The sequence below is a fragment of the Bufo bufo genome, chromosome 2 (assembly GCF_905171765.1).
Source record: "Bufo bufo chromosome 2, aBufBuf1.1, whole genome shotgun sequence".
Classification (NCBI taxonomy): Eukaryota; Metazoa; Chordata; class Amphibia; order Anura; family Bufonidae; genus Bufo; species Bufo bufo.
The window spans coordinates 257,198,654-257,224,573 of record NC_053390.1 but is presented as its reverse complement, the minus strand read 5'-3'; the positions used below and the strand labels follow the sequence as shown (position 1 = coordinate 257,224,573).

Genomic DNA, 25,920 nt, shown 5'->3' with positions numbered 1-25,920 from the left:
TGTTGGTTCCACTTTTGGACTTTGCCTTTTCTCACTACTTGGACACGCAACTGGCAGTCTCTCTCTCCAGGCTGAGGGTATAGCTGAGGAGGAGGGGCTTAACAGTTTTCACTTAGTGTCACGCCTCCTATGGAGATGAGCTATACCCAAGGTCTTCTGTGTCCCCCAAGGAAAGAGCGAGAAAGAGATTTTACTGGTAAGTTATACAAAAATCTCGTTATTTTCCCTTATAGCCATGTTATAAGGGGAAATAATACAATCTACACAACCTTGAACCCAAACCTGAACTTCTATGAAGAAGTTCGGGTCTGGGTACCACATTCAGTTTTTTATCACGCGCGTGCACTTTCACTTTAAATACTTTGGGATTATTATTTCACCGGATAGCTCGTTATCTTATGATTTAAAAAGTTCTTCCCTCATTACACTACCTCAGAGCTAAATGTACAATATGGAAGTTACTTCCTCTTTCTGTAACTGGAAGGAATAACTTTCTGAAAATGAATGGAATGGAGTCGTGAAGGATTTTTTTTCCCCTAAAGTGAGGAAAATTGGCTTCTACCTCAGTTATTTTTTTTTGCTTCCTCTGGATCAACTTGAAGGATAACAGGCTAAACTGGATGGACGGATGTCTTTTTTCAGCCTTATGTGATGATGAGCACTAGACGATTCTTTACTCAGGTTAACTCTTTGTTCTTGACATTTCAGTGCGGTTTGGGTAGACCTAAACAAAAATTTGCAACGCTCCAAAGACCTAAAGAGTTAGTAGGCACTAGGTGCCTGATTTAATTTCTGTATTTTTTAGCAAGACAGCTTCTTTTTATATAAAAATGGATATCTGACTTTCCATTTCCTAATTCTCAATATCACTAAGCTCATTTTTTGCCGCTGCAGGCTCTGTGGCCTATATTAGAACCGAGGACTGTAGACCTAGGCCCCTCCTACCCATCCTTAGATTAACTAGACAAGTTTGGTCACATTCTAAACTGGTATCTCACTTCATTGCATATATAGCTCAAACTCCTTTATGGTGTAATTCTGGCCTCTCATTTAACTTGGGATATCAGCTATTCATTTTTTTAGATCTTTGGGGATTCTGTTTTTGGGGATCTTTAGGAACTTTACTGCTACTCACAAAACAATTATGGAACTTAAAGGGGTTTTTCGGGATTTTAATATTGAGACCTATCTTTAGGATAGGTCATCAATATCAGATGGACGGAAGTCCGACACTTCTATGGGACAGCTCATTCCTATACACTTGAACGGCCATGTATGGGACGGCTTGTAATTACACCTGCTCACCACAGTGATGTCGACAACGAGCACGGATCGCAGGTTTTTCTTCAACCAGCTGATTGCCGAAAGTCCGACACCCGGCACAACAACCTATCTGATTATTGATGACCTATCCTGATGATAGATCTTCTTCTATATTAAAATCCCGGAAAACACCTTTAAGGATTCATTTTCATTTTGATCCCTGATAAAATGTTCAGATGTATTCCATTTAAGTAAATTTCCTCTTATCCTTTGATTGGGATACGCCTCTCACACGGTCTGAGGTTTAGGCTGCATGCACACAACCGTAAAAAAAAAAAACTGACACCCGGTCAGTTTTTCATTGCCATTTTTCAGCTATTTGTGCATCCATTTTCTAGCCGTCTGGCTGTTTTGCATCCAGTTTTCAAAAATGGATGAATTTCATTGGCTTTTTTTTTGGATAAAGATCCCAACCCCTGCAGTGCCCTCAGTACACATAATGTTCCCCATAGTGGCCCTCATCTGTAATGATGTCCCCCATAGTGGCCCTCATCTGTAATGATGTCCCCCATAGTGGCCCTCATCTGTAATGATGTCCCCCATAGTGGCCCTCATCTGTAATGATGTCCCCCATAGTGGCCCTCATCTGTAATGTTTTGTTTTAGCAAAAAAATAAAAAATCCACTTGCACACACAGAGGCAGTCGGTCCTCTCTTCATTAAAAAGCACCTGCTGAAGGACCTGCGCTCAGCATGATGATTTCTCTGTGCACTCCCAGCATGAGCGTCTTGTGACGTCCTCATGCTGAGAGCAGGTCCTTCAGCAGGTGCTTTTCAATGAAGAGTGGAGCAACTACCTCTGTGCGTGGCAGAGGAAGAGCTGAGTATTTTCCTACACATTGTCCTAGTGTACCAGTTTTTAACGGCCGTTAGACTGGTTCACTCCTGTCTAAGCGGCCATTAAAAACAGTCCCATTGATCTTAATGGGGTCTGTCTGGTTCGGAGAACATCCTATTTTTTTCACTGCCGTTTAAAAAAAACAGCCATGTGAATAGCCCCATAGACTTTCATTGGTGATAGAAATGGCCGTTACTTAAACGGACGTCACGCGGCCATTTTTCACTGTCATGTGCATGTAGCCTTGGTGTCTTTCATATACACCCACCTGCTTTCTGCCAAATTGCTATATGAACCTAGTATAGCTAAATCTAAATGAAAACGCAGATTCTCTCCTCGGAGGACTGCGTAACGGTGCAACATTCTCACCTAGGAGTCTCTCCTGCCGCAAATAATAAAATGATTTAACTTTGTGTTATCCATCAGTGTTATTTAATCCCAGTGTGTCTATTTCATATGGGCAGGGTTCCCAATAATGCTTGCTATGCCCTTTTGTTTCCTCATTTTGAACAGAACTGTTACGGTTATTAATGGAGATACTGGGTAAATCGGTTCCACAATTACCACATCACACCACTCCTTATAACAATGGAGGAATCTTGTAAATTGCATACTTCCATATGAAATAACAGGTTATAAAACTCTTGAACGTGTCGATAAATCCCAGCGGGTGTGGGGCACCTCTCCTTAAACCCTCTTTAATGTTCAAAGGTTTCATGACCTAATAGTGACTATTTCCATCTTTTAATGTATCTCCTAGATGATCGCATGTCTTGTCTTATTATTTGCTACCAAGAACTTATGATAGCTGATGATGATAGACGTTTGCTATAATACTCATACAACTGTAAAAACTGATGTATTTTTCTACCTATACAACCTCATTTTATAGGTTATGGTTTTGTACTTTTATTTTCATTTCTGTCCTCCCTCGAGGATATTGTACGTTTTTATATATATATATATATATATAATCTCTATCATTTATTTTTATTTTATTTTAAAAACATGATAGCTTTTCATTCTTTTTACAGGGTGACACTTGAAGCTCGTAACCTGCTGTACCTAGGAGATCGCGTCTTGGAAATTAATGGCTCTCCTGTCAGTACAATGCCACAGAAAGAGGTAGGCATTTTCCAGGTCCTGTTGTGAAGATAAAGGCTAATGTGTTTTATATGGGGCTTCTAAAAATAATGTATCAACCAATAGTGGGTTAGATAATTTGCTTATTGTTATCTCCTTCCTTCACACTTTCCCCAGGCTGATAATTTGCTTAACTGCACAGACCGGACCCTGCAGCTTCTGGTAGAGCACAACCCTCCACCAATCTCCCCAGTGATTAGAGTTCTTCCAAAATCTCCCTCATTGCACCAACGTGAGGGAAAAAGCATCTCAGAAAGTAATGCCAAGCGTGGCTCCATCCGGTTAGTTTGCTCTCTTTAATTGCCTTATTGCAGTATCTTAGCACTGTTCAGATTACTAGCTTTTAATGTTGCTTTGTTTAGTTTAGAAACCTTTAATCCGACTACTTAATCCCCTAATTATATTACTGTCTTCTACTAATGTTTGTTTCTCCAGTTCTGTCCATTTTTTTTCCCTCTACTTTGGACCACCATGTCTCCTGAATATTATCTTTGGTGCAAATATATCATGTGGTCTATCAGGACATGTACTTTGTAGCATGTAGTCTACTGTGGAAATCGGTGAAGAAATGAAATTTTCACGTAATGTGAAACAGATGCCTCATCTCTTTGGATGGAAGCTGCAGGCTGATGGACTATGCTTTATGCTGCTTTTATGTGTCTCCCAACACTTTCGAACCTGCGGTAATATTGGGTTGGAATCAGTGGAGAAATGCCTACGGGACTACACATCACCATAGACTAGTGTGCAGTCTACTGCAATATCCATTGAGTAGCACCTTCTTTTTCTGTGCTGTTTGTACACCATCATTCTCTATGGTTCGTTCACTGATATGTGATCACTTGCCTTTTTCTTATACATTTCTTAGGCTATGTCCACACATGGGCTTTTAATTCCAGTATTCTTTTCCGGCATATGCCAGACAGGCCAATGCCCAACTTGTCTCTTTCATTGTAATGGGATCCCCCAGATTTCTGGCATGAATACATTCTGGAGGACAAAATACAAGTACATATGTGGACATGGCTTCTTCCTGTTTTTAGAAAAGAAAGTAGTATGAAAAAGAGGATATTGTTGCAGCTCATTCATTTCAATGGGCTTTATATTGTCTATCCAGGTCCGATGTGTTCACTAGAAATGATTTATCTTTCGGTTCTGCTGCTTTTTTTAGGCGCAGTAGCAGTAACACTCGCTCCCCTGGACCCTGTTCTCCCAAAGACACTCGCTGTGTTTCTCGGTCAGAGTCACTTCGCTGTGCTGTAGGTGGACCTCAGCAGATCTTTCGACCATGTGAACTTCTTCACGGTGAAGAACTAGGAAAAGGTTTCTTTGGTCGAGCCATAATGGTCTGTTTTTTTTTTTATTTTATTTTTTTACAGAAGTTGTTCTTTTAGAGCATATTTCACGTTGTGCAGATATAGCTGCCATACAACGATGTGTAATTGTTGTGTCTACAGGTCACACACAGAGCCACTGGGAAAGTGATGGTTATGAAAGAGTTAATACAGTTCGATGAAGAGACACAAAAAACATTCCTTACAGAGGTAGGAAGAATAATGCTTAGAAGCGGATCTCTTCACAGATCATCTTTTTTATGAATCTACTGTATATTACTGATGATCTGCCCTTTAACCAGTTATGTCATCTTTTCTGTCTCTCAGGTAAAGGTTATGCGGTCCCTGGATCATCCCAATGTGCTGCGATTTATTGGGGTTCTCTATAAGGATCGAAGGCTGAATCTGCTGACTGAATATATAGAATGTGGGACCCTAAAGGATTTCCTAAGAGGGGTGAGCCATAGAGATGTAGTAGCGGAAGGCCTTTCTAGTTAGATTTTTTTTCATGCAGTAAATAAAGGTTATATTAGGATATGAATATTGTATGTTCAAAGCTAATGGATCATTTTACATGGTATCTGCTTTTTTTTAAATTTTTATTAGGACACATGTCCTTGGCAGCAGAAGGTCTCATTTGCTAAGGACATTGCATGTGGCATGGTAAGTTTTTATTCTTTTGCTGTAGTGATATGGTGTGTTTAAAGAGGTATTTTCGTCTTGTAAATTGATGGCATATGGCAAGGATATGCTATTCCTTTATGATCGGTGAAGGTCCTACCTCTGTGATCCCCATCAATGCTGAAAATTAGGAGGTGCAGCGCTGATGTAAAGCTTCCCTACACAACAGCACTCCTAGCCACAGGGAGCTGCAGAGCTAGGTGCCACGGCGCCACCATTCAGGGAAAAAAGTGAAGGAGATGCAGGTGTAATCTTAGTGATTTCATATACTAGCTATTATGCCATCACTTTATAAGATGCAAAATGTAATAAAGTACAGGGGCTCATACTAGGACGTGATGGATAATGGGGGTGACTGCCTTACCAGTCGCAGTAGAAAAAAATTATAAAGAGATATGAAAAATAGGTATGCACTCCTCGTTCTGCACGCAGGAAAATTATATAAAACAGATAAAAACAATATTAAAAATATCCAGAACAATGCTCTAAACGTCACCTGTTTGGTATACTGACATACAATAAATCCAGTGTATATTGAATCAAATCATTGTACAGTACCATAATTCATATTCAGTTTATATCCTTTAATTTCAATCCACATATCGAATAAATAATAAATGTTGATGTTGAGATCGCTGTTAATTGATAAGGAGCATGTATATATGGAGATATATTTCAATATCACACATATTCTCCAAAGAATATATAATCGCAATTAGTCCATCATTAGTTAGGCTACTTTCACACTAGCGTTTTTACTGGATCCGGCAGGGTTCAGCAAAAACGCTTCCGTTACTGATAATACAACCATCTGCATCCGTTATTAACGGATCCAGTTGTATTATCTTTAACATAGCCAAGACGGATCCGTCGTGAACTCCAACAACCTGTTGCGGTTTGCTCTCCGGTATGGGAACGCAACTAACAAACATTTCTTCAACTAACCAACGTTTCTTCAACTAACCAACATTTCTTCAATTAACCAACGTTTCTTCAACTAACATTTCTTCTATCTGGCTGTGGCGCTGTCCAATCACAGCGGAGTGCGTCACAGCCAGGGAGAATGTGAGCTGTTTTTTCTCAGTGGCTGTGATGCGCTCCGCTATGATTGGACAGAGCCACAGCCGGACAGAAGAAACGGCCACGGAGAAAAGCTGATGTCTCCTCCTCCGGTGTTCCAATGATATTAATTAGCATACAGGGCGCCTAAACAGAACAAGAAAAAAAATTGCGATATCACATCTACTGAACATGGGCTACAGTGTAAGTTATCGCTTTTCTAAAGTACAAACTGGTGAAAGGTCCTCTTTAAATCTCAGAGAAGGTTATATATTTCTTAAAGTGAGCTCGACAACTCTTCATGTATTTCATCAGATGACCCGAGGGCCCAGCGCCAGGGGGAGATCGAGATGCTAGTATAAAACAGCCGGACCTCAATGTCCCATCCCATTGGCCCCGGGCCCATACCCTGCCTCAAAGGAACCCAAATAGTTCCATATCGGAATTTAGGCCAGAGGGTGGTAATGTATTAAAATAAAAAATTCTTCTTGATTCAGCACGAGACATGATTTCCAACCCTCCAATGTGGCTTGATTCTCTCTATTGCTACATATGTTAGCACACTAGGGTCTTTATTATGACACTCCTTAAAATGTTTGGATACTGTGTGTTTTTCAAAACCATTCCGAATATTGGCTGTGTTCTGAAATCCTATTTTTTAAAGAGCATTTTGTTCTCCTTATGTATTGTTTCCTACATGGACATTGTATCTTGTGTGGAATATACCCATTTGGTTTTTTACAGTCCGTGGTGATTTTACAGTTTTCACATTTGTCGCATCTAATAAAGCCTTTCAAATCTACCCATTTTGTTAACGTGTTAGTTCTTTCTACACGTTAAGTTGTTGGAGCTACTTTTAATCCTATTGGTGGTATTCTAGTATATGTAATTTTGGGATAAGTGGGTAAAAGAGGACCCACAATTTTGTCTCTAAGTAGATGATGCCAGTGTGTTTTTATTATCCTCCATCTTTTTATATTGAGAGTTAAAAGGAAGGATCCTCCTTATTTCTTCCTTTGTTTATCACTAACCTTTTTCTGCTTAAAAAAAAATCTCTTTTCATTGTTCTGACTTAATCTAAAGAGGATTGTAATATACTCTGTGGATATTCCTTGGTTGTAAATTCCTTCAACATGTTTAGCTTCCTCTTCAAAATCAGTTTCTAGGGTGCAGTTTAGTTTTAACCGGCGAAATTGGATTACGGGGATGTTCATTAGCCACAAGTGTAGGTGGCAGCTAGTGTATAAAATATATAGCTATTTTTAGCAACTGATTTCTGGTATGTGCTACATATCAGCTTATTTTCTTGCACTGAAATTAGTAAATCCAAAAATTCAACTTGTTCAGTACTAATTTTGGGAGTAAACCTCAGATTTTTATTGTTTGTAATAATATTTAAAATTCCAAAAGGTCTTCTATCCCAGATAAACAAAATATCATCGACATAGCGATGCCATAGTACCAGACACTCCCCCAGTTGTGGTTGGATGGGTTCATATTCCCACTGTGCCATAAAATTTTTTGCATAACTGGGGGTTAACCTGGTACCCATGGCGGTGCCCCGTGCTTGAAGAAAAAAACAATACCAGCAATAATTATGGGTGAGGATATGTTGTACACCCTCTATTGTAAACTCAATCTGATCCTCCTTTGATGTACCTTATCTTTTTTATATATTTTTTTAAAGCCTCCAACCCTTGTTCATGATTAATCACCGTGTGTGTATATATATATATATATCTTACATCTAAAGTTCCCAAAATCCAATGTGGTTGATATTGTAGGTTTTCCATTACTGTAATAATCTCAGTTGTGTCCTTATTATACGATGGTATCTTTTTTTTACATATGGTTGTAGAATTTGGTCAAGATATTGTGAGAGATTTGAAGAGATTAAACCTATGCCTGACATGATGCGACGGCCCGGAGGGTTTTTAGCATCTTTGTGGATTTTAGGGAGACAGTAGAACATGGGAATCCTCTGTTCTGTCTCAGTAATATACTTAAACTCTCGCTCATATAGCACACCTTTTTCAACTCCTTTCTTACATAGATCAACTAAAACTTTACTTATAATCCCTAGTCAGGTCTTTCTTTAATTGAATATATGTGAGACATAAGTTGTTTTCTACATTCATTATTATATTTTTCAGTGTCTTGTATTACCACTGCTCCGCCCTTATCCGCTGGGCGTATGGTAATATCCTCCATCTTTTGAAACCTTTTTAGTGCTATTTTTTGTTCTATTAAATAATTATATCTATATGGAGAATTTTTTATTTTTCTTATATCCACTTCTACATTTTTCCTAAATGTGGCAATCTCATGTCCAATTTCCTGTTTCGGATATATTTTTAGATCTTTGTCTTAATCCTGTGTGTTGAAAAATCGAAGGCACTGATCTGTCCCTCTCACAAGGGTTTTTTTCAAAATATTTTTTAAAACATAATTTTCTTATGAATTTCTCAATACCTATATATGTATCAAATTTATTTAAATATGTTGTAGGGGCAAATTTTAAACCTTTATTTAGCAAACTGATCTGAGCTTCAGTTAATACACATTTACTCAAGTTAAGGATAGTGTCTTCTATCTGGTTGTATTCCTGCTGCTGTCTTTGTTGGATACATTTTCTAGGTATTCTCCGGGTTGTTTTTTTTTGTGGTTGTTCTGAATAAGGTCCTAAATGGGTCTGTAAGTGATGATGATGAGGTGTCGCTTGTGATTGTGCCATTCGTACGTTTTGCATTACATGTGGTCTGGGACTCTTATCATTGTATCTCAAATTGTACCTGTGATTGATATCGTGCATGATACTGTGTTCGGTTAATGCCTCATAACGATTTGTGATCGGTATATTGTATATCACTTTGGATTCCTTTGTGTTTTCCACCTGTGCCTTTCTCGTATTATCTTGCTTGTTTTTTGGGTAATAATCTATCTTTTGTGATTTTCTTTGATGGTTTTCATCTCTTTGAATATCCTCATCAATAATGTGATGTGGTTCTTCATTTCTACTTTACTTAAATGTATTAGTTTTTTGTTAATGATCTGTTCTAAAGTGTTTGCCACTTATTATGTTCCTCATCATGTGGGAGATTATCAATTGTTTCTTTCATTGAATTAATTCGTAATGTTAATTGTTCTAATTTGTTCTTCGTCTTACTATCATCTGCATTAATGCCAACGATTGCTTTTTAAGAAGGGAATCCCACTCTCTATCAAATTCCTCACCGCACAAATCTTGTGCTGGATATTTGATTATAGAGAGCCCTTTGGGTAATATTTCATTTGAAATGTATTGATTCAATGATCTAATTTCCCACCTCTGTTTCAGCTGCTTTTGTAGTAGTGATTCAAAATTCTGGAATACTTCTGTCATAGATCTACGTTCAAGTGTATTCTCATTATAACATTATTTTCAAATACCTGTAATAAACTATAATGCAAATATTTCTAAATAAAATGCATTAAAACAAAAAAAAATGCATAGAAGCCACACAGGAACTGCAGGACTTGAAAAAACTGATAATTATGTTTAGGGCAAAATAATATTTGAATATATAGATGAATAACGAAGCTGTATATATGTAAGAAGGAGATATAAAATATTGCAGTGAAAAAAATAATATAATATAAACAAAAGCCTATGAAATTGATCTATACACAGGTTTTATCCACAACCCAATTGCGGGCTAATCCAGTCCAGCTTTTTAATTACTTCACAAAACAATGAAGACTATAAAAGGATGGTATCGCTATATTTGTTAGATAAGCCACTGAAGGAGCTAGTGCTCCGAAACGCGTCTGCTGATTACACAATATATATCTATACTCCTTTTTATATGGTCTGGACCTGAGTTATATAGGTTAGTGTCAATGTTGAAGCAAACTCGCCGCTGCTGGTTTCTCTGAGTTGAAGGAGGAGGTGGTGTGCTATAGCCAGATACAAACTAACTGTTGGAGAGAAACAGGAGGAGATTCGCAACATATAAGTTCACTGCAATAGGAACCTCCGCAAAGAGAAAATCACCCAGCGCTTAAACAAAAGGAGGAGGGGTAAGTGCACAACCCCACACACCTCAGGACTGCGAGTTCACCCCAAGTAAGTGAACAATATTTTAAATAATGACGGTGATATGAACTCTTGCCGAACGAGGTAAAATACCAGCACTTAGTTTGGTTTGATGGCAATAATCGGCTAACTTCTCACTAAGTATTGCGGAGAGTTTTGAACCAGGCAAGACACAAACACCTGATTACTGACGAAAGCCAATCACTCTCTGATTGAATATTGCAGAGTTATTACCTTGACTTCTAAAAACTGTGAAGTAGTAATTATGGACTAACTATATCCACATATTTTTGAACTAACTAATGATGGACTAATTGCGATTTATATATTCTTTGGAGAATACGTGTGATATTGAAATATATCTCCATATATACATGCTCCTTATCAATTAACAGCGATCTGATCATCAACATTTTATTATTTTTATGATATGTGGATTGAAATTAAGGATATAAACTAAATATGAATTATGGGACTGTACAATGATTTGATTCAATATACACTGGATATTGTGAGTTATTGTATGTCAGTATACCATACAGGTGACGTTTAGAGCATTGTTCTGGATGATTTGTATGAATGAAGTGATTATAAGCTGTGTGATATTTTATTTTATAGAATCAATTAATTATAGTACCAAATTTTTACAGAACAAAGCAATTATTCATACAATCATGTATTACAATCTATAGTGGAATCGTACATCTATAATTTTCTTTTATTTTTATATATTTTTTTGGAAGTGTATATATATTTAATATTGTTTTTATCTGTTTTATATAATGCATGCAGAACTAGGAGGAGTGCATACCTATTTTTCTTATCACTTTATAAGATGCGAATACCTCATTACACTAACCTTATAAATTGATATTTTTTTTATTTTCAGGCTTATCTTCACTCCATGAGCATCATCCATAGAGACCTTAACTCACACAACTGTCTCATCAAACTGGTAATGTACAGTTTCTGATTGTGTTTCCCTTTTCATTTTTATTTTTTGTACTTTTAGCTTCTATATGTATAAAATCTTTGTTGCTGAGCTGGTTTTTTGTATCTTCTCTTGGAGGATGGCACTGTGGTGGTTGCAGACTTTGGGCTGTCCAGGCTTATTGTGGAAGAGAAACCCAGACCCCCACCAGAAAAGCCACCCACAAAAAAACGGACACTACAGAAGACTAACCGCCGGAAACGTTATACTGTGGTGGGCAACCCATATTGGATGGCACCAGAAATGTTAAATGGTAACGATAGATGAAATGCATCTTAGATTTTGTATCATATTTGTAGAGTTTTGTGTATTACATAGGTTCGTAGTACGGTTGTAAAAAGACATAAGTCCTTCAAGTTCAACCAAGGGACAGGTGGGGATGGGACTTAAAGGGGTTGTCCGGTTACCGATATTAATGACCTATCCTCAGGATTGGTCATCAATATCAGATCTCTTCACTGTTTTCCTGCTCGCCATCGACATTGCATAGCAGCGAGCAGTTGTAACTAGAGCTCTTCTGTGCCATTCAAGTGAATGGGAAGGAAGAGCTATAATCACCACTGCTCACCGCTGCAGTGTCTACAGCAAGCAGGTAAACGGTGAAGAGAGCACTTTAACAATCTCTTCAAACAGCTGATGGCCGGGGGCGGTGCCGGAAATCAGACCCCCATAGATCTGACATTTGATGGCCTATCCCTGTGATGGCTAACCTCCAGAGCTCCAGCTGTGGTAAAACTACGACTCCCAAGATGTACTTTCTTGGCTGTTCTCAGAACTCCATAGAAATGAGTGGAGCATGCTGGGAGTCGTAGTTTCACTACAGCTGGAGAGTTGGAGGTTAGCCATCACTGAGGTCCTATCCTAAGGATATTTCATCAATATCGTAAACCAGACAACCTCTTTAAGGGAAGGGGAGTGAGAACCAGCCTTCTACACATTTACATTATTGTTAATAATAAATATATATATAATTCTTTTAAATTTGCTTCAGAACAAAGGAAACAGTATTTTTAGAATGTGAATCTTACTCTGTATTGTTCAATACTAGGCAAACAGTATGACGAGAAGGTGGACGTGTTTTCGTTTGGAATTGTCCTGTGTGAGGTAAGAAGGATACAGTTCAATAAATACAAAACCCTAACCTTGGCATCTTCATTATACAAACCATGAAAGTAACATTATAAAAGTATACACTACTATCTGTTAAAGGGGTATTCTGGGATCAACCATTAGTCAATGGTTGTAAATTCCTTAAAATAATAAAAGAAACATTACTTACCATGTTAGATCCCCTGCTATTCCAGCATCAACTCTTGGTGCACCACTGGTCTATGTTTACCATGTAGTGGGACTGATGTCACGTCAATACACATGACCTATGCAGTGGTGTGACCACTGAGGCCAGTGATTGGCTGAAGCCGTCACGTGGATTTCACTGGACTCGCTCCACATTTTTCCATCAACGTAGCTGTATGAGGGCTTGTTTTTCATTTCATTGGCACAGTTTTGCAGAACGTATAACTAAGCCTTTGTTGGGTCACTCATCAACACCCTGTAATGCTTGTGAGAATATCACATTGGTGAAGTATGTATATCCGAGCTTAGATTTCAGTCACTAAAAATATGACTGAACTTTCTAAGGCCTCTTTCACACTTGCGTTGTCCGGATCCGGCGTGTACTCCACTTGCCGGAATTACACTCCGGATCCGGAAAAACGCAAGTGTACTGAAAGCATTTGAAGACGGAACCGTCTTCCAAATGCGTTCAGTGTTACTATGGCACCCAGGACGCTATTAAAGTCCTGGTTGCCATAGTAGGAGCGGGGAGCGGGGGAGCGGTATACTTACAGTCCGTGCGGCTCCCGGGCGCTCCAGAATGACGTCAGAGCGCCCCATGCGCATGGATGACGTGATCCATACGATCACGTGATCCATGCGCTTGGGGCGCCCTGACGTCACTCTGGAGCGCCCCGGGAGCCGCACGGACGGTAAGTATGCTGCTCCCCCGCTACACTTTACCATGGCTGCCAGGACTTTAGCGTCCAAGCAGCCATGGTAACCATTCAGAAAAAGCTAAATGTCGGCTCCGGCAATGTGCCAAAACGACGTTTAGCTTAAGTCCGGATCAATGCCTTTCAATGGGCATTAATTCCGGATCCGGCCTTGCGGCAAGTGTTCCGGATTTTTGGCCGGAGCAAAAAGCGCAGCATGCTGCGGTATTTTCTCCGGCCAAAAAACGTTCCGTTCCGGAACTGAAGACATCCTGATGCATCCTGAACGGATTTCTCTCCATTCAGAATGCATTAGGATAATCCTGATCAGGATTCTTCCGGCATAGAGCCCCGACGACGGAACTCCTATGCCGGAAGAAAAGAACGCAGGTGTGAAAGAGCCCTAAGCAAAGTGATGTTTACTTAAAAAGGACCTTCATGAGTTTAAGAATGTATTCTGCATACCTGGCATAACTCCTAACGGCCCCCTGAGCATTCCTTCTTTTTTTTTTTTTTTTTTTCCCTCTGGTCCGGACCCTAGTTCCTAAGATGTGTTTCCCATTTATATTGGTGCCCTATATGCTAATAGATTGTGGTTTGCTAGTGGGAAGGCAACCACATCTTTTTTTCTAGAGGTGGAGTCTTCATGTTCGCTCTGACTCTATATTCAGTCCTTTTGGACAGAATCAGAGCAACCAGGCTGAGCGTGATCTCACATTTCTAAAAGTCAGGCAGTGTGAAGACTCCATTCTGTGCATCACTGCCAGTGAGATCGGAAGGACCTGGGTAATGTAGTCTTCAATGTAGATCACACTCAGCCAGATCACTCTGAGTCTGATCTCCTTCAATACAGATGCAGGAAGTAACCACGCTGGCACCATCCAGTCCCTTTTGGTTTCTGGCCCTCTTCATGATGCAATGTCCATGCCCTGTCACATGACATTGCCATGTATGAAATGTAACAGCGGCAGGTGCCTTTTCACCCGCAGTCTTTGCCTTAGGCCTCTTTCACACGAGCGAGTATTCCGCGCGGGTGCAATGCGTGACGTGAACGCATTGCACCCGCACTGTATCCGGACCCATTCATTTCTATGGGGCTGTGCACAACGCATCACTTGTGCGTTGCGTGAAAATCGCTGCATGTTCTACAGTCGTGGCCAAAAGTTTTGAGAATGACACAAATATTAGTTTTCACAAAGTTTGCTGCTAAACTGCTTTTAGATCTTTGTTTCAGTTGTTTCTGTAATGTAGTGAAATATAATTACACGCACTTCATACGTTTCAAAGGCTTTTATCGACAATTGCATGACATTTATGCAAAATGTCAGTATTTGCAGTGTTGGCCCTTCTTTTTCAGGACCTCTGCAATTTGACTGGGCATGCTCTCAATCAACTTCTGGGCCAATTTCTGACTCATAGCAACCCATTCTTTCATAATCACTTCTTGGAGTTTGTCAGAATTAGTGGGTTTTTGTTTGTCCACCCGCCTCTTGAGGATTGACCACAAGTTCTCAATGGGATTAAGATCTGGGGAGTTTCCAGACCATGGACCCAAAATGTCAACGTTTTGGTCCCCGAGCCACTTAGTTATCACTTTTGCCTTATGGCACGGTGCTCCATCGTGCTGGAAAATGCATTGTTCTTCACCAAACTATTGTTGGATTGTTGGAAGAAGTTGCTGTTGGAGGGTGTTTTGGTACAATTCTTTATTCATGGCTGTGTTTTTGGGCAAAATTGTGAGTGAGCCCACTCCCTTGGATGAGAAGCAACCCCACACATGAATGGTCTCAGGATGCTTTACTGTTGGCATGACAAAGGACTGATGGTAGCGCTCACCTTTTCTTCTCCGGACAAGCCTTTTTCCAGATGCCCCAAACAATCGGAAAGAGGCTTCATCAGAGAATAAGACTTTGCCCCAGTCCTCAGCAGTCCATTCACCATACTTTCTGCAGAAGATCAATCTGTCCCTGATGTTTTTTTTTGGAGAGAAGTGGCTTCTTTGCTGCCCTTCTTGACACCAGGCCATCTTCCAAAAGTCTTCGCCTCACTGTGCGTGCAGATGCGCTCACACCTGCCTGCTGCCATTCCTGAGCAAGCTCTGCACTGGTGGCACTCCGATCCCGCAGCTGAATCCTCTTTAGGAGACGATCCTGGCGCTTGCTAGACTTTCTTGGACGCCCTGAAGCCTTCTTAACAAGAATTGAACCTCTTTCCTTGAAGTTCTTGATGATCCTATAAATTGTTGATTGAGGTGCAATCTTAGTAGCCACAATATCCTTGCCTGTGAAGCCATTTTTATGCAACGCAATGATGGCTGCACGCGTTTCTTTGCAGGTCACCATGGTTAACAATGGAAGAACAATGATTTCAAGCATCACCCTCCTTTTTAACATGTCAAGTCTGCCATTTTAACCCAATCAGCCTGACATAATGATCTCCAGCCTTGTGCTCGTCAACATTCTCACCTGAGTTAACAAGACGATTACTGAAATGATCTCAGCAGGTCCTTTAATGACAGCAATGAAATGCAGTGGAAAGTTTTTTTTAGGATTAAGTTAATTTTCATGGCAAAGAAGGACTATGCAATTCATCTGATCACTCTTCATAACATTCTGGAGTATATGCAAATTGCTATTATAAAAACTTAAGCAGCAACTTTTCCAATTTCCAATATTTATGTCATTCTCAAAACTTTTGGCCACAACTGTATATTCTGCGTTTTTCACACAATGCAGGCCCCATAGAAGTGAATGGGGCTGCGTGAAAATCACAAGCAAGTGCGGATGCGGTGCGATTTTCACGCATGGTTGATAGGAGACAATCGGGATGGGGACGCAATCTTTATTATTTTCCCTTATAACATGGTTATAAGGGAAAATTAATAGCATTCTGAATACAGAATGCATAGTACAATAGGGCTGGAGGGGTTAAAAAAAATAAAATAATTTAACTCACCTTAATTCACTTGTTCGCGCAGCCCGGCTTCTCTTCTGTCTTCATCTTTGCTGTGCACAGGAAAAGGACCTGTGGTGACGTCACTGCGCTCATCACATGGTCCGTCACATGATCCATCACCATGGTAAAAAAAGATCATGTGATGGACCATGTGACGAGCGTAATGACTTCATCAAAGGTCCTATTCCTCACAGATGAAGACAGAAGAGATGCCGGCTGCGCGAACAAGTGGATTAAGGTGAGTTAAATTATTATTATTATTATTTTTTTTTTTAACCCCTCCAGCCCTATTGTACTATGCATTCTGTATTCAGAATGCTATTATTTTCCCTTATAACCATGTTATAAGGGGAAATAATACAATCTACACAACCTTGAACCCAAACCTGAACTTTTGTGAAGAAGTTCGGGTCTGGGTACCACATTCAGTTTTTTATCACGCGCGTCCAAAATGCATTGCACCCGCGCGATAAAAACTGAACAATGGAACGCAATCGCAGTCAAAACTGACTGCAATTGCGTACCTACTCGCGCGGGTTTGCCGCAACGCATCAGGACGTTATCCGGACACGCTCGTGTGAAAGAGGCCTTAGAGGTAGAAAGAACTGGTAACGGGTGGAAGTTACCTTTTAGAGGGGTTATGCAATGATTGATACAGAGAAATAAGGATAAGAACAAACAGCAGATGGCGCTATACAGATAGATTTTTATTGAATATCTCACTGGCTATACAAAATTTCTCAGATCCAGGTGCTGGTTTGAAAAATCTAGAATATGTTTTGGGAAATGACCCCTTTTAAGTGGCTTAAAATTGTCCTACTACAAGCTTCCGTACCACAGGGTGCTATGACTGGGATGTATGTATACGTAGCTAGACCTTGGAGAGGACAAACGGCCTGCTTGATTTTCCAGATTATTGGACAAGTTTATGCTGATCCAGATTGCCTACCACGCACCATTGACTATGGCCTGAATGTCCGCCTATTCTGGGAGAAATTTGTTTCAGACGACTGTCCCTCAGGATTTTACCCCATTGCAACGTCCTGCTGTCAACTTGAGTCTGACCTAAGGTAATAAATCCCTCTACTGTCTTCAGTTATTACTTCTTTCCTTAAAGGATAACTGTCACACTTAGACCCTAATTTCAATTTTCATATATGTAGTTACTAATAACATGATATTCCAGAATCCGTTACTATTAGACTGACTTACCCCATATTTAATAAGATTCAGCCCTTAGCAAGCAGTCTGCATAAAACTGCAATCTCACTATTCAGTTAAGATGGCCACCACTGCCCTCACCCTGAGGCTAATCCCGCCTGCCCTCACTAGCCAGTAACAATAGCCCCCCAAAAGTGTCAGTAACCAGAGCCCTCCCCCTAAAGGGTTAATCTCCTGCAGCACAAAGGAGTCCTCTTACCACATGTTGCTTTCATTTATACACTGAGCAGATGGCAGATCTCCCTTCCCTGGTGTGCGCTGCTTCCACTCTGCATTCTCCAGCTCTGCTGAGTGAGGGAGCGTCTGCCAAGCGCAGGGACAGGGAGAAGTGCACACAGCCCAGGCACTGTTATCAGCTGCTGGGGAGGACCTGGCTTTAATCATTTACTTACAGTCCCTGGCTGTCAGTAATCTGACCTTGCACGCAGCCTGCTTCTGCGTCCTCCGTCCTTCAACAGATAGGACCATGCCTAGCAACCCTATTTTAAGCACAGGTAAAATTAGGCAGTACAGGGAACAAAAATGTGGAATTAAGGGGTAATTGAATACACAGTGAAAAGTTGAAATAGGGCCACCAAGGAGATATTAATCACCACAATCCAATACTCCAAAAAAATATATAATACGACAGTTATCCTTTAAGGGATCCCCCTCTATAAGCATTTTTCTTTGCCTTTCTTCTCAGCGAAAACAAACTTCTCTTTTTTTTGTCCCGTAGGCCAGACTTTCCATATCTACATGATACGCTTACAGCTATATCTCTGTTCTTGGGGGAGCTGGCAATCCCTTTACCCTCTGAACTAGAGTTTATGGAGCACAACTTGAGGTTGCAGTATGGTCTGACACGAGAACAGCCTTCTCCAGTGGATAGCATAAGCCACTGATCTCAGATGATCACTTTGTGAAAACTTTCTTACATTCTCTAACTTTTCTTTTGGTGGTTGTTACTGTATATGCCGATAACTAAATCTTTAGACAGGTCATAAGCACATTTCTAAAATCCTTGAACTTAGATGTTTGTGGCCTATCCATATATGACTGATAGATGCACCTCCCAGAGGGTCCGCATCTATCACTAAAACAGGGATCCACTTTAGGACCCTCGCCTATTGTGGTCAGGTCACTGCACTCTGCATACAGTAAGAAGCTCTTCCCGTGACTTTCATTGACTTTAATGTTAGAGCATTTAGCTGTATTTAGAGTGCGGAGGCTGGGAATTGGTGATCAGGGGACATGAGCTACCTCTGGGACCTGTACCGATCAGGCATGTGTGGCATAACCAATGCCATGAGTTCTTAATGGTCCATGCACAAAGCACTGCTACCTGCATGGACGTTGTGGCTACACACAAATTTCAGAATCTGTGCCACAGTATGGTGCCTCTGTGAGGCACTGTATTCTCCCCGATGTCTTCTCTGGGATATGGCATGCGATGGAGGATAACACTTTGTTTCTCACAGATTAATAGGGAATAAGTGAAGACAATATACGGAGTGCCTATATGATTATATGGGTACTATGTAATGGCCTAATACCACATGACTATGTGAAAAGGCCATATACACCATGCCTTCAAACTAAGCATATCTCAGGGGGTTTTCAAAGACGCTAGCACTTACATACATATAACCACAACACGCGTTAGGATAGGTAGATCACCTAATGGCTATTACTGCTCCTAACATTCAGAGAGTCATCTCGCCTGACATTAGGAAATACTTGCATTTCCCATGCAATTATAATTCTGGAGCATCCTTTCTTATAACTGTGCATTGTGGTGTCCCTCTGTTATTCCTGCTAGAAATTTATGAATACAGTGACAATGGTTGAGGAGGGGGATAGTTACAAAAGGGTGTGTCCCTATACGATACGATGCAGAGACACAACCCCCAACTGATAATACTGAGTTGTCAATGTGATACATACATTTCTAGAAGGAATGACAGAGGAATGGAACAATGCAGAGCTCTAAGATACTCTAGAATTGTTCTGTTATGGGGAATACACGTATTTACTAAATGGACATGTCAGGGGAGGTGATAGCTCCTCTCTAAGGGCACATACATACATAAAAACTTGAATAGGTCTTCCCCTTCCTGCATCAGATTTATAGTAGCTGGAAGATTGTTATATATTTATTAAACTGGATGTCAAAGGGGTTGTAAAGCTTTTATTAAGTGATGGCCTGTCCTCTGGATTGGCCATCATATGCTTATCAGCAAGGGTCCGACACCCTGCACTTGTGCCAATCAGCTGTTTGGGTGCCAGAACTACACCGCACCATCAACTGTGTCGTAGAGGAAGTCACTACAGCACTGCTCCCATTGAAGTAGATGAGCTCTGTCCACTAAGTTGATGAGGCCATGCAGGAAATACACCTGAAGAGTTCATTGGTTGGAGGTGCGTGGTGTCAGACTGCAGCAGATCCCGAGGAGAAGCCATCAAGTGGTAAAAGCTGGACAACCCCTTTAATCCAGTTTGAAAGCTAATGTGATTAAAACCACTTTTTTGGATAGCACTTGGTATAACTGCTGCATATTTTTTACATGAAAACTGGAATTTCAATGTTTTTTACAATGTAGATTTGCATATTTCCTTTTCTCAATGTGTGTTTACTGTTATAACTTGTATATGGCAGCATGGAAATTTATACGTCTCTTGTCTATCCTGACTTGCTTCCACCTTTCACTGGCAGCTGATCAGAGTATCTTCCACAGTTTTTCAACTCTAAATGACTCGAGGCCCGTTTACATTTGCAGATTTTCCGCCGGCAACGATATACAGTAGCATGGAGCAATCATTGGTTCTGTATGGCGGATGGACAGTCAGTGCGATTGTTCGTCCCCATGCAGTGTCATTATTGTTAGCAGCACTTTCTGGTTTACACCAGCCTAAAGAATTGCTCAGTGACAAACAAGCTTTTTGCTCGCGTGTTGGCTAATCACAGGTCAGTGGTCGGGAGCGAACAAAGAATGGTCAAAAGTGCAACTGTTCACCTGCTCTTTGGGCTGTCGGTAAGAAAAATGAGGGTTAGAATACAGTGCTATTAAAGTGATTTCTCCCCCCCCCCCCGGCACAATCAATAACTGGATCTTGTATTTAATGCTTGGATATTTAACCCCTTCCCAACCGCTGCTGTACATGTACAGAAGAAGTCAGGTCTTTAAAGATGGAGCCCACTCCTGGCCGCCGTAGCAGCTGGTTTTCTGCTGTTTTTAACACCGATCAGAGACATTTAACTCTTCAAATGCCATAGTCATACCACAGCATCTGAAGCGGCTTTGCGCAGGGGCTTCAATAGCTTCCCCATGCGGCGGTTGGGGAAGTTTGTTTTTAGCTGTAGTTCCTGTGGAGCCCTGCAGGTGGCCGGGCTCTAGAAGAACAAAGCGGAATCTGCAATGTATTGGAGAAGCAATCTAATGATTGTTATAACCACCTAGGACAGGGATGGGCAAACTGCGGCTCTCCAGCTGTTGTAAAACTACAACGCCCAGTATGCCCAGTCATGGGCATGATGGGATTTTGTAGTTTTACAACAGCTGGAGAGCCGCAGTTTGCCCATCCCTGACCTAGGACTACTTAAATAAATAAAAATGTTTTAAAAGTAGAAAAAAACGAAAATATAAAAAAAAAAAATCATATGCACTACCACATCCCAACATCCCTGCATTATTAAAATATACATCTATTCCTGTATGGTGAATGCTGTAATGGAAATAAAAAAATAAAAAATTCCATATGGCATCAATAAAAACTTTCTCTCTAAAAAATGAGCCCTCACTCAGCTCTGTATGTGTAACAATAAAAGACTTATGGGGGTCAGAATATGATTGATGAAAAGAAAAATACAAATTTGCTAAGTTTATATTTTTTTCAGTATTAAAGCACAATAAAAACTATATAAACGTGGTATCATTGTAATAATACTGACCCGGAGAATGAAGGGAACAGGTCAGTTATACAGTACAGGGAATGCGGTAAAAATCAAAACCCATAAAACTGTGGCTGAGTTGTGTTTCTCCACCCCATTTGGAATCGTTTTTTTTTGCATCTCGCTACATTGTCTGAGTATGCACCCTGTAGAACTTGGTAAGGCGTGCAAGGAAGACCGGTGGCTGCCTTGCACAATTGTGCGGCCGAATCTCAATGTCTCCGGCCCAGGAGGCACCGACCGCACTGATGGAATGAACGGTGACCCTGAAGGCAAAACTCTGCCCTTGGTGCGGTAACCGCAGCTATAGCCATTCTGATGAAGCGAGGGAAAGCCACCCTGGAGGCCGTCAAACCTTTGCGCGGACCTCCTGGAACCACAAGAGACCGAGCGTCGACAAGAGCCGGTGACCTCCAAGTAAAACTGCAAGGCCCGAACAACGTCCAATCGGTGAATTGTCCGTTCCCGGTGGTGGGAAGGGGAGGATGATGGCGTCGTTGAGTAAAAGGCATATACCACCTTCATAAGGAAGGGACGGGACGGTGAACAGTCCTGTCCTGGGGAAGGACAGAAGGCTCGGAACAAGAAGGGCTGCCATTCAGACACCCGTTTGAGAGATACGATGGCTACAGAAACACAACCGTACAGGACAGAAAGAGTAGAGAGAACTTCTGTAACAGCTTCCAATGAAAAGCTTGGTGCGCCGAGAGCTCAGCATGTAGTTCCAAGGGCGGTACCGGGGGACGGTACAGAGGAACCAAAGAGCCACTCCTTGGAAGAAGGTCTTGACAGGCCCAAGAGGGGCCAGGTAACGCTGGAAGAGGATGGACAGCGCCGAAACTTGACCCTTCAAGGAACAGATTCCTAGGTTCAGGCCAGACTGGAGAAGGACAGAACCATGGGGAGAGAAAGGCAGAGTGGGGGAACGCCCAGCTTCCCACAGAACCCCAGGTAAGAACTCCAAGTCCGATAATAGATCCTGGACGAAGCACGGCCGGGAGTGAACACTAGCGTGCCCGCTGGAATCGCCTGGGAAAATAAAAAACCCAATGTGCTCAGGCGCGGACCAGTAACACGGGCAGAAGAGTACGGCAAAACTGGTCCCGTCGTCTCGTATCCACCCGGAGTGGGGGAGCAGAAGGGCAGACTGAAGGAACCGAAAGGGTCCGCCCAGCATCCGACAGATTCCAGGACAAGACAGGCTAAAGTCCATGTCGATGTTGCCACCAGAGGAAGGGGTTCTACCTTCCTGGTGCGGGAGATCTAAGGACAATCCTGACCGAAGTGTGGTCCTCCCAAGTTACCGCGAAGTTAAGACCATCTACAGCAGGACCATCGCCTAGAATGGAAAACGCAATCTGCACCCAAGCGGGAGACAGAACGCGGTAGACCCAGTAAATGGGCGCACAGCTAGTACAGCCAGTGTGAACGAGGGAGACGGTACGAGGCCACAAGGAACACCGAAACCATCCAAGTGAACAACCATGTTCTCCCCAGAGGGGAGGGCAGTGAAGGAACAGCCTCTGAAGCCTGGCCAGGGCAGAAGCCACATCGGAGTGATATGCCCCAAGCGGGAGCCAAAACAGAGCCGGCGAGAAAAAGATAATCGAGACAGAGGCCGGCATACCGACAGGAGGAGTGGGTAACAGGGTAGTCATAGTAGGACAGCTCAAAATCAGAACACCTGCTACTCTGTGAGATGCCCGGTTCACCGCCTCGCAGAAGGCGAATACCCTGAAAAACCCAAAGTGGAGGTCCCCGGACCTGGATTATCAAGCACCCAAGAGAATTTGGGTGACCTTCCCGAGGAGAGCGGCCCGAACCTGGTAGCAGAACTGAAGCGCAGAGGGCGCCAATAGGAAGGACTCGTACCACACTGCATCCGAAGAGGAGGAAATGGTAGTAGGCGAGGGAACCGTAGTCCCGCCAGAGCTAACGTAGAATTTGAGGGGCGCTGCAGACAGCACTATCGTCCATGTGACAGCTTGCACAGGGAAGCAATGCAGTGGGAGGAGGAATGGGTACGCATGGTGGATACCGTGACAACGGAACCGCAATATACAATCCAAACCCGAGAATGAGTACCGCCTAGCTCGGCGCAGTAGAGAGCAAGTAGAGCCCGTCCGGGTTAGGTGGAAGAGAATGATCTCTTCAGAGAAGAGTGCAAGGCTTGCAGCAAGCATCGTACCCAAAGAGAAACAAGTATGTCGCAGGAGGAAGGGAGCCATACATACAAGCAGCCCCGTAAGCAGTGAGAAGGCCAACCCACCTATGGGAGGAGAAGGCAAACAACGCACAGAGCGCACAAGAACGTCCGCTCACTGCAAAATAGTCACTCAGCGAAGGGGATCAGCCACAGAGTCCCACAGTATCTACGAAAGTGCAGCCTGGAAGGGAGTTATGCACAAGACTAGTACGGCATGCGACAGAACGCAAGCAGTCCGCCCAGAAAGGGGGGAAATGTACCTGGCAAACACTGCAGTCAGCAAGAGTGCAAAGGCCTGCCCCAAAAGAGGGTGATGCCCAAGGCCAGTACCAACTTCAGAGAAGTAGGACATACCATATTCCGCCCAGAAGGGGGCCATGCACATGGCCGCACAGTATCCAGTAAGAACGCAGGAGGTCCGCCTAGTGAAAGGGGGACATGCACAGGGTTATCCTAGCATCAAGTGATTGTGCAATAATTCACCCAACACCGAATTTTGTGAGAGTGCAACTACTCCACCAATGAAGGGAGACATGTACGAGTCCAACACAGCATATACAAGGACAGCCTTGACTCACGTGAGCATGCAAAATTCTGCCCATGGAATGAGGGGTGGACATGCTCATGGCGAGCAACGTATCCGGTGAGAGTGCAGTATTCCGCCCAGAAAGGGGGGTCATGTACATGGCCAGCATCGCATCCAGTGAGAGTGCAAGCACCCCGCCATGTATGGGGGTCATGCACATGGCCAGAAACTTACCGGCGAGAGAACAACCCCAGTCAGTGAGGGTGTATGTATGCCACCTGAGGGAAGGAGACCTGCCCATCGCCGGCAGCGAATCCAATGAGAGCGCAGCATACCGCCTATGGAAGGGGGTCGTGCCCATGGCCGGCAGTGAATCCAGTGAGAGTGCAGCACTCCGCCTATGGAAGGGGGTCATGCATATGGCTGGCAGCGAATCCAGCGAGAGTGCAGTGTTCCGCCTATGGAAGGGGGTCGTGTACGTGGCCAGCACCATATCCGGTGAGACTGCAGTATTCCGCCTAAGAAGGGGGTCATGCACAAGGCCAACCCGCAGCCAGGGAGAGTGCAGTATTCCTCCTAGGAAAGGGGTCATGCACATGGCCAGCACCTTAACTGGAGAGGGTGACTAATTCTGCCTATAGAAAAGGGGGGCATGCACCTGGCCAGTGCCGTATCCCGGGAGAGGGCAAGGGTCCGCCTAGAAGGGGAACACGCACCTGGCCAGTGCCGCAGCCGGGGAGCGCGACATGCTGCCTATGGGAGGGGGGCATGCATACGGCCAGCACTACTGAGAGGCTGCAGCGTCCTGCGCAGCCAACAAGAATTTCCGTTATATTTTTTTATTTTATTTAAACACAGCTTCACTGAGGCATGAAGGGGGCCACCATACAGATGCAAAGCCTCTCTGAGAGGCAGGAAAGGGGCCAGCCATACAGGCCCATAATGAAGCCCATATCTTAGAGGATCTCCTCTAGATGGGAGCCGGGGCCTAAATTTTTGCGGCGCCCGGCCGACTGGGGGGTACCGGCGGTTGCCCGGGACCTGGAGGGAGCCGGAGTGGCGTATGTACATACCGGCCACGGGTGCCCACCCCGCGGGCTGGAATTGCGGCCCAGCAGGCCGCGAAGCCTGGGCCAAAATTTGCTGCGCCTGGCCGACGGGGGCCTGATGGAGCATCGCGCTCAAGTATATGCCGGCCGCGGGTGCCCACCCCGTGGGCCGGAAGAGAGGGCCCTGCGTCAGGAGTGGGTCCCTGTCCCTGAACATTGCACTGGTAAGAGAGTGCAGTATTCTATGTATGACCTGAGGAGGGGGGGACCCTGACCGGGTGCCCGTGAGGATAGACGCCGCATAACCCCTCCGTCAGGGGCAGCTAGGTGTGGGTCTCCGGGACCTGTAGCAGCATTCCTCTCGCAGGGAGAAGGGAGGCAGTGCGGCAGCCCAGGGCCCAGCCTAGGTCCGGCAGGGACAGAAGGGTCCAGAGGCACCAGTATGGGGATCAGGCACGCAGGAGACCGGGGTGGTGGTGGTGGGAGGGGGGGGACGTAGGGCTGGAGAAGCCACTTTGTCACCATCAGCCGTCTTCACCCTCTGTCCGTTCCAGCAGGGTTGCCCCTTCAGCTACTGGCACCGTAGTGGCAGGACGCT

The 25,920-nt window shown here is 43.1% G+C and overlaps 1 protein-coding gene across 9 annotated transcripts in view; it reads left to right on the top strand.

Moving 5' to 3' along the window:
- The window catches only part of LIMK2 (LIM domain kinase 2), a 75,016-nt gene extending 55,133 nt beyond the window's left edge, over window positions 1-19,883 (top strand). For all 9 annotated transcript variants that reach the window (XM_040416477.1, XM_040416475.1, XM_040416481.1 and 6 more), the window contains 11 exons: window positions 3,195-3,285; window positions 3,421-3,584; window positions 4,475-4,649; window positions 4,761-4,847; window positions 4,965-5,093; window positions 5,244-5,300; window positions 11,342-11,407; window positions 11,522-11,696; window positions 12,492-12,547; window positions 17,302-17,459; window positions 18,329-19,883. In XM_040416477.1, the coding sequence (XP_040272411.1) occupies window positions 3,195-3,285; window positions 3,421-3,584; window positions 4,475-4,649; window positions 4,761-4,847; window positions 4,965-5,093; window positions 5,244-5,300; window positions 11,342-11,407; window positions 11,522-11,696; window positions 12,492-12,547; window positions 17,302-17,459; window positions 18,329-18,494 (1,324 nt within the window). In that variant the 3' untranslated portion in view covers window positions 18,495-19,883. The remainder of the gene's footprint in view (window positions 1-3,194; window positions 3,286-3,420; window positions 3,585-4,474; window positions 4,650-4,760; window positions 4,848-4,964; window positions 5,094-5,243; window positions 5,301-11,341; window positions 11,408-11,521; window positions 11,697-12,491; window positions 12,548-17,301; window positions 17,460-18,328) is intronic.
- The last annotated feature ends 6,037 nt before the right edge of the window (window positions 19,884-25,920 follow it).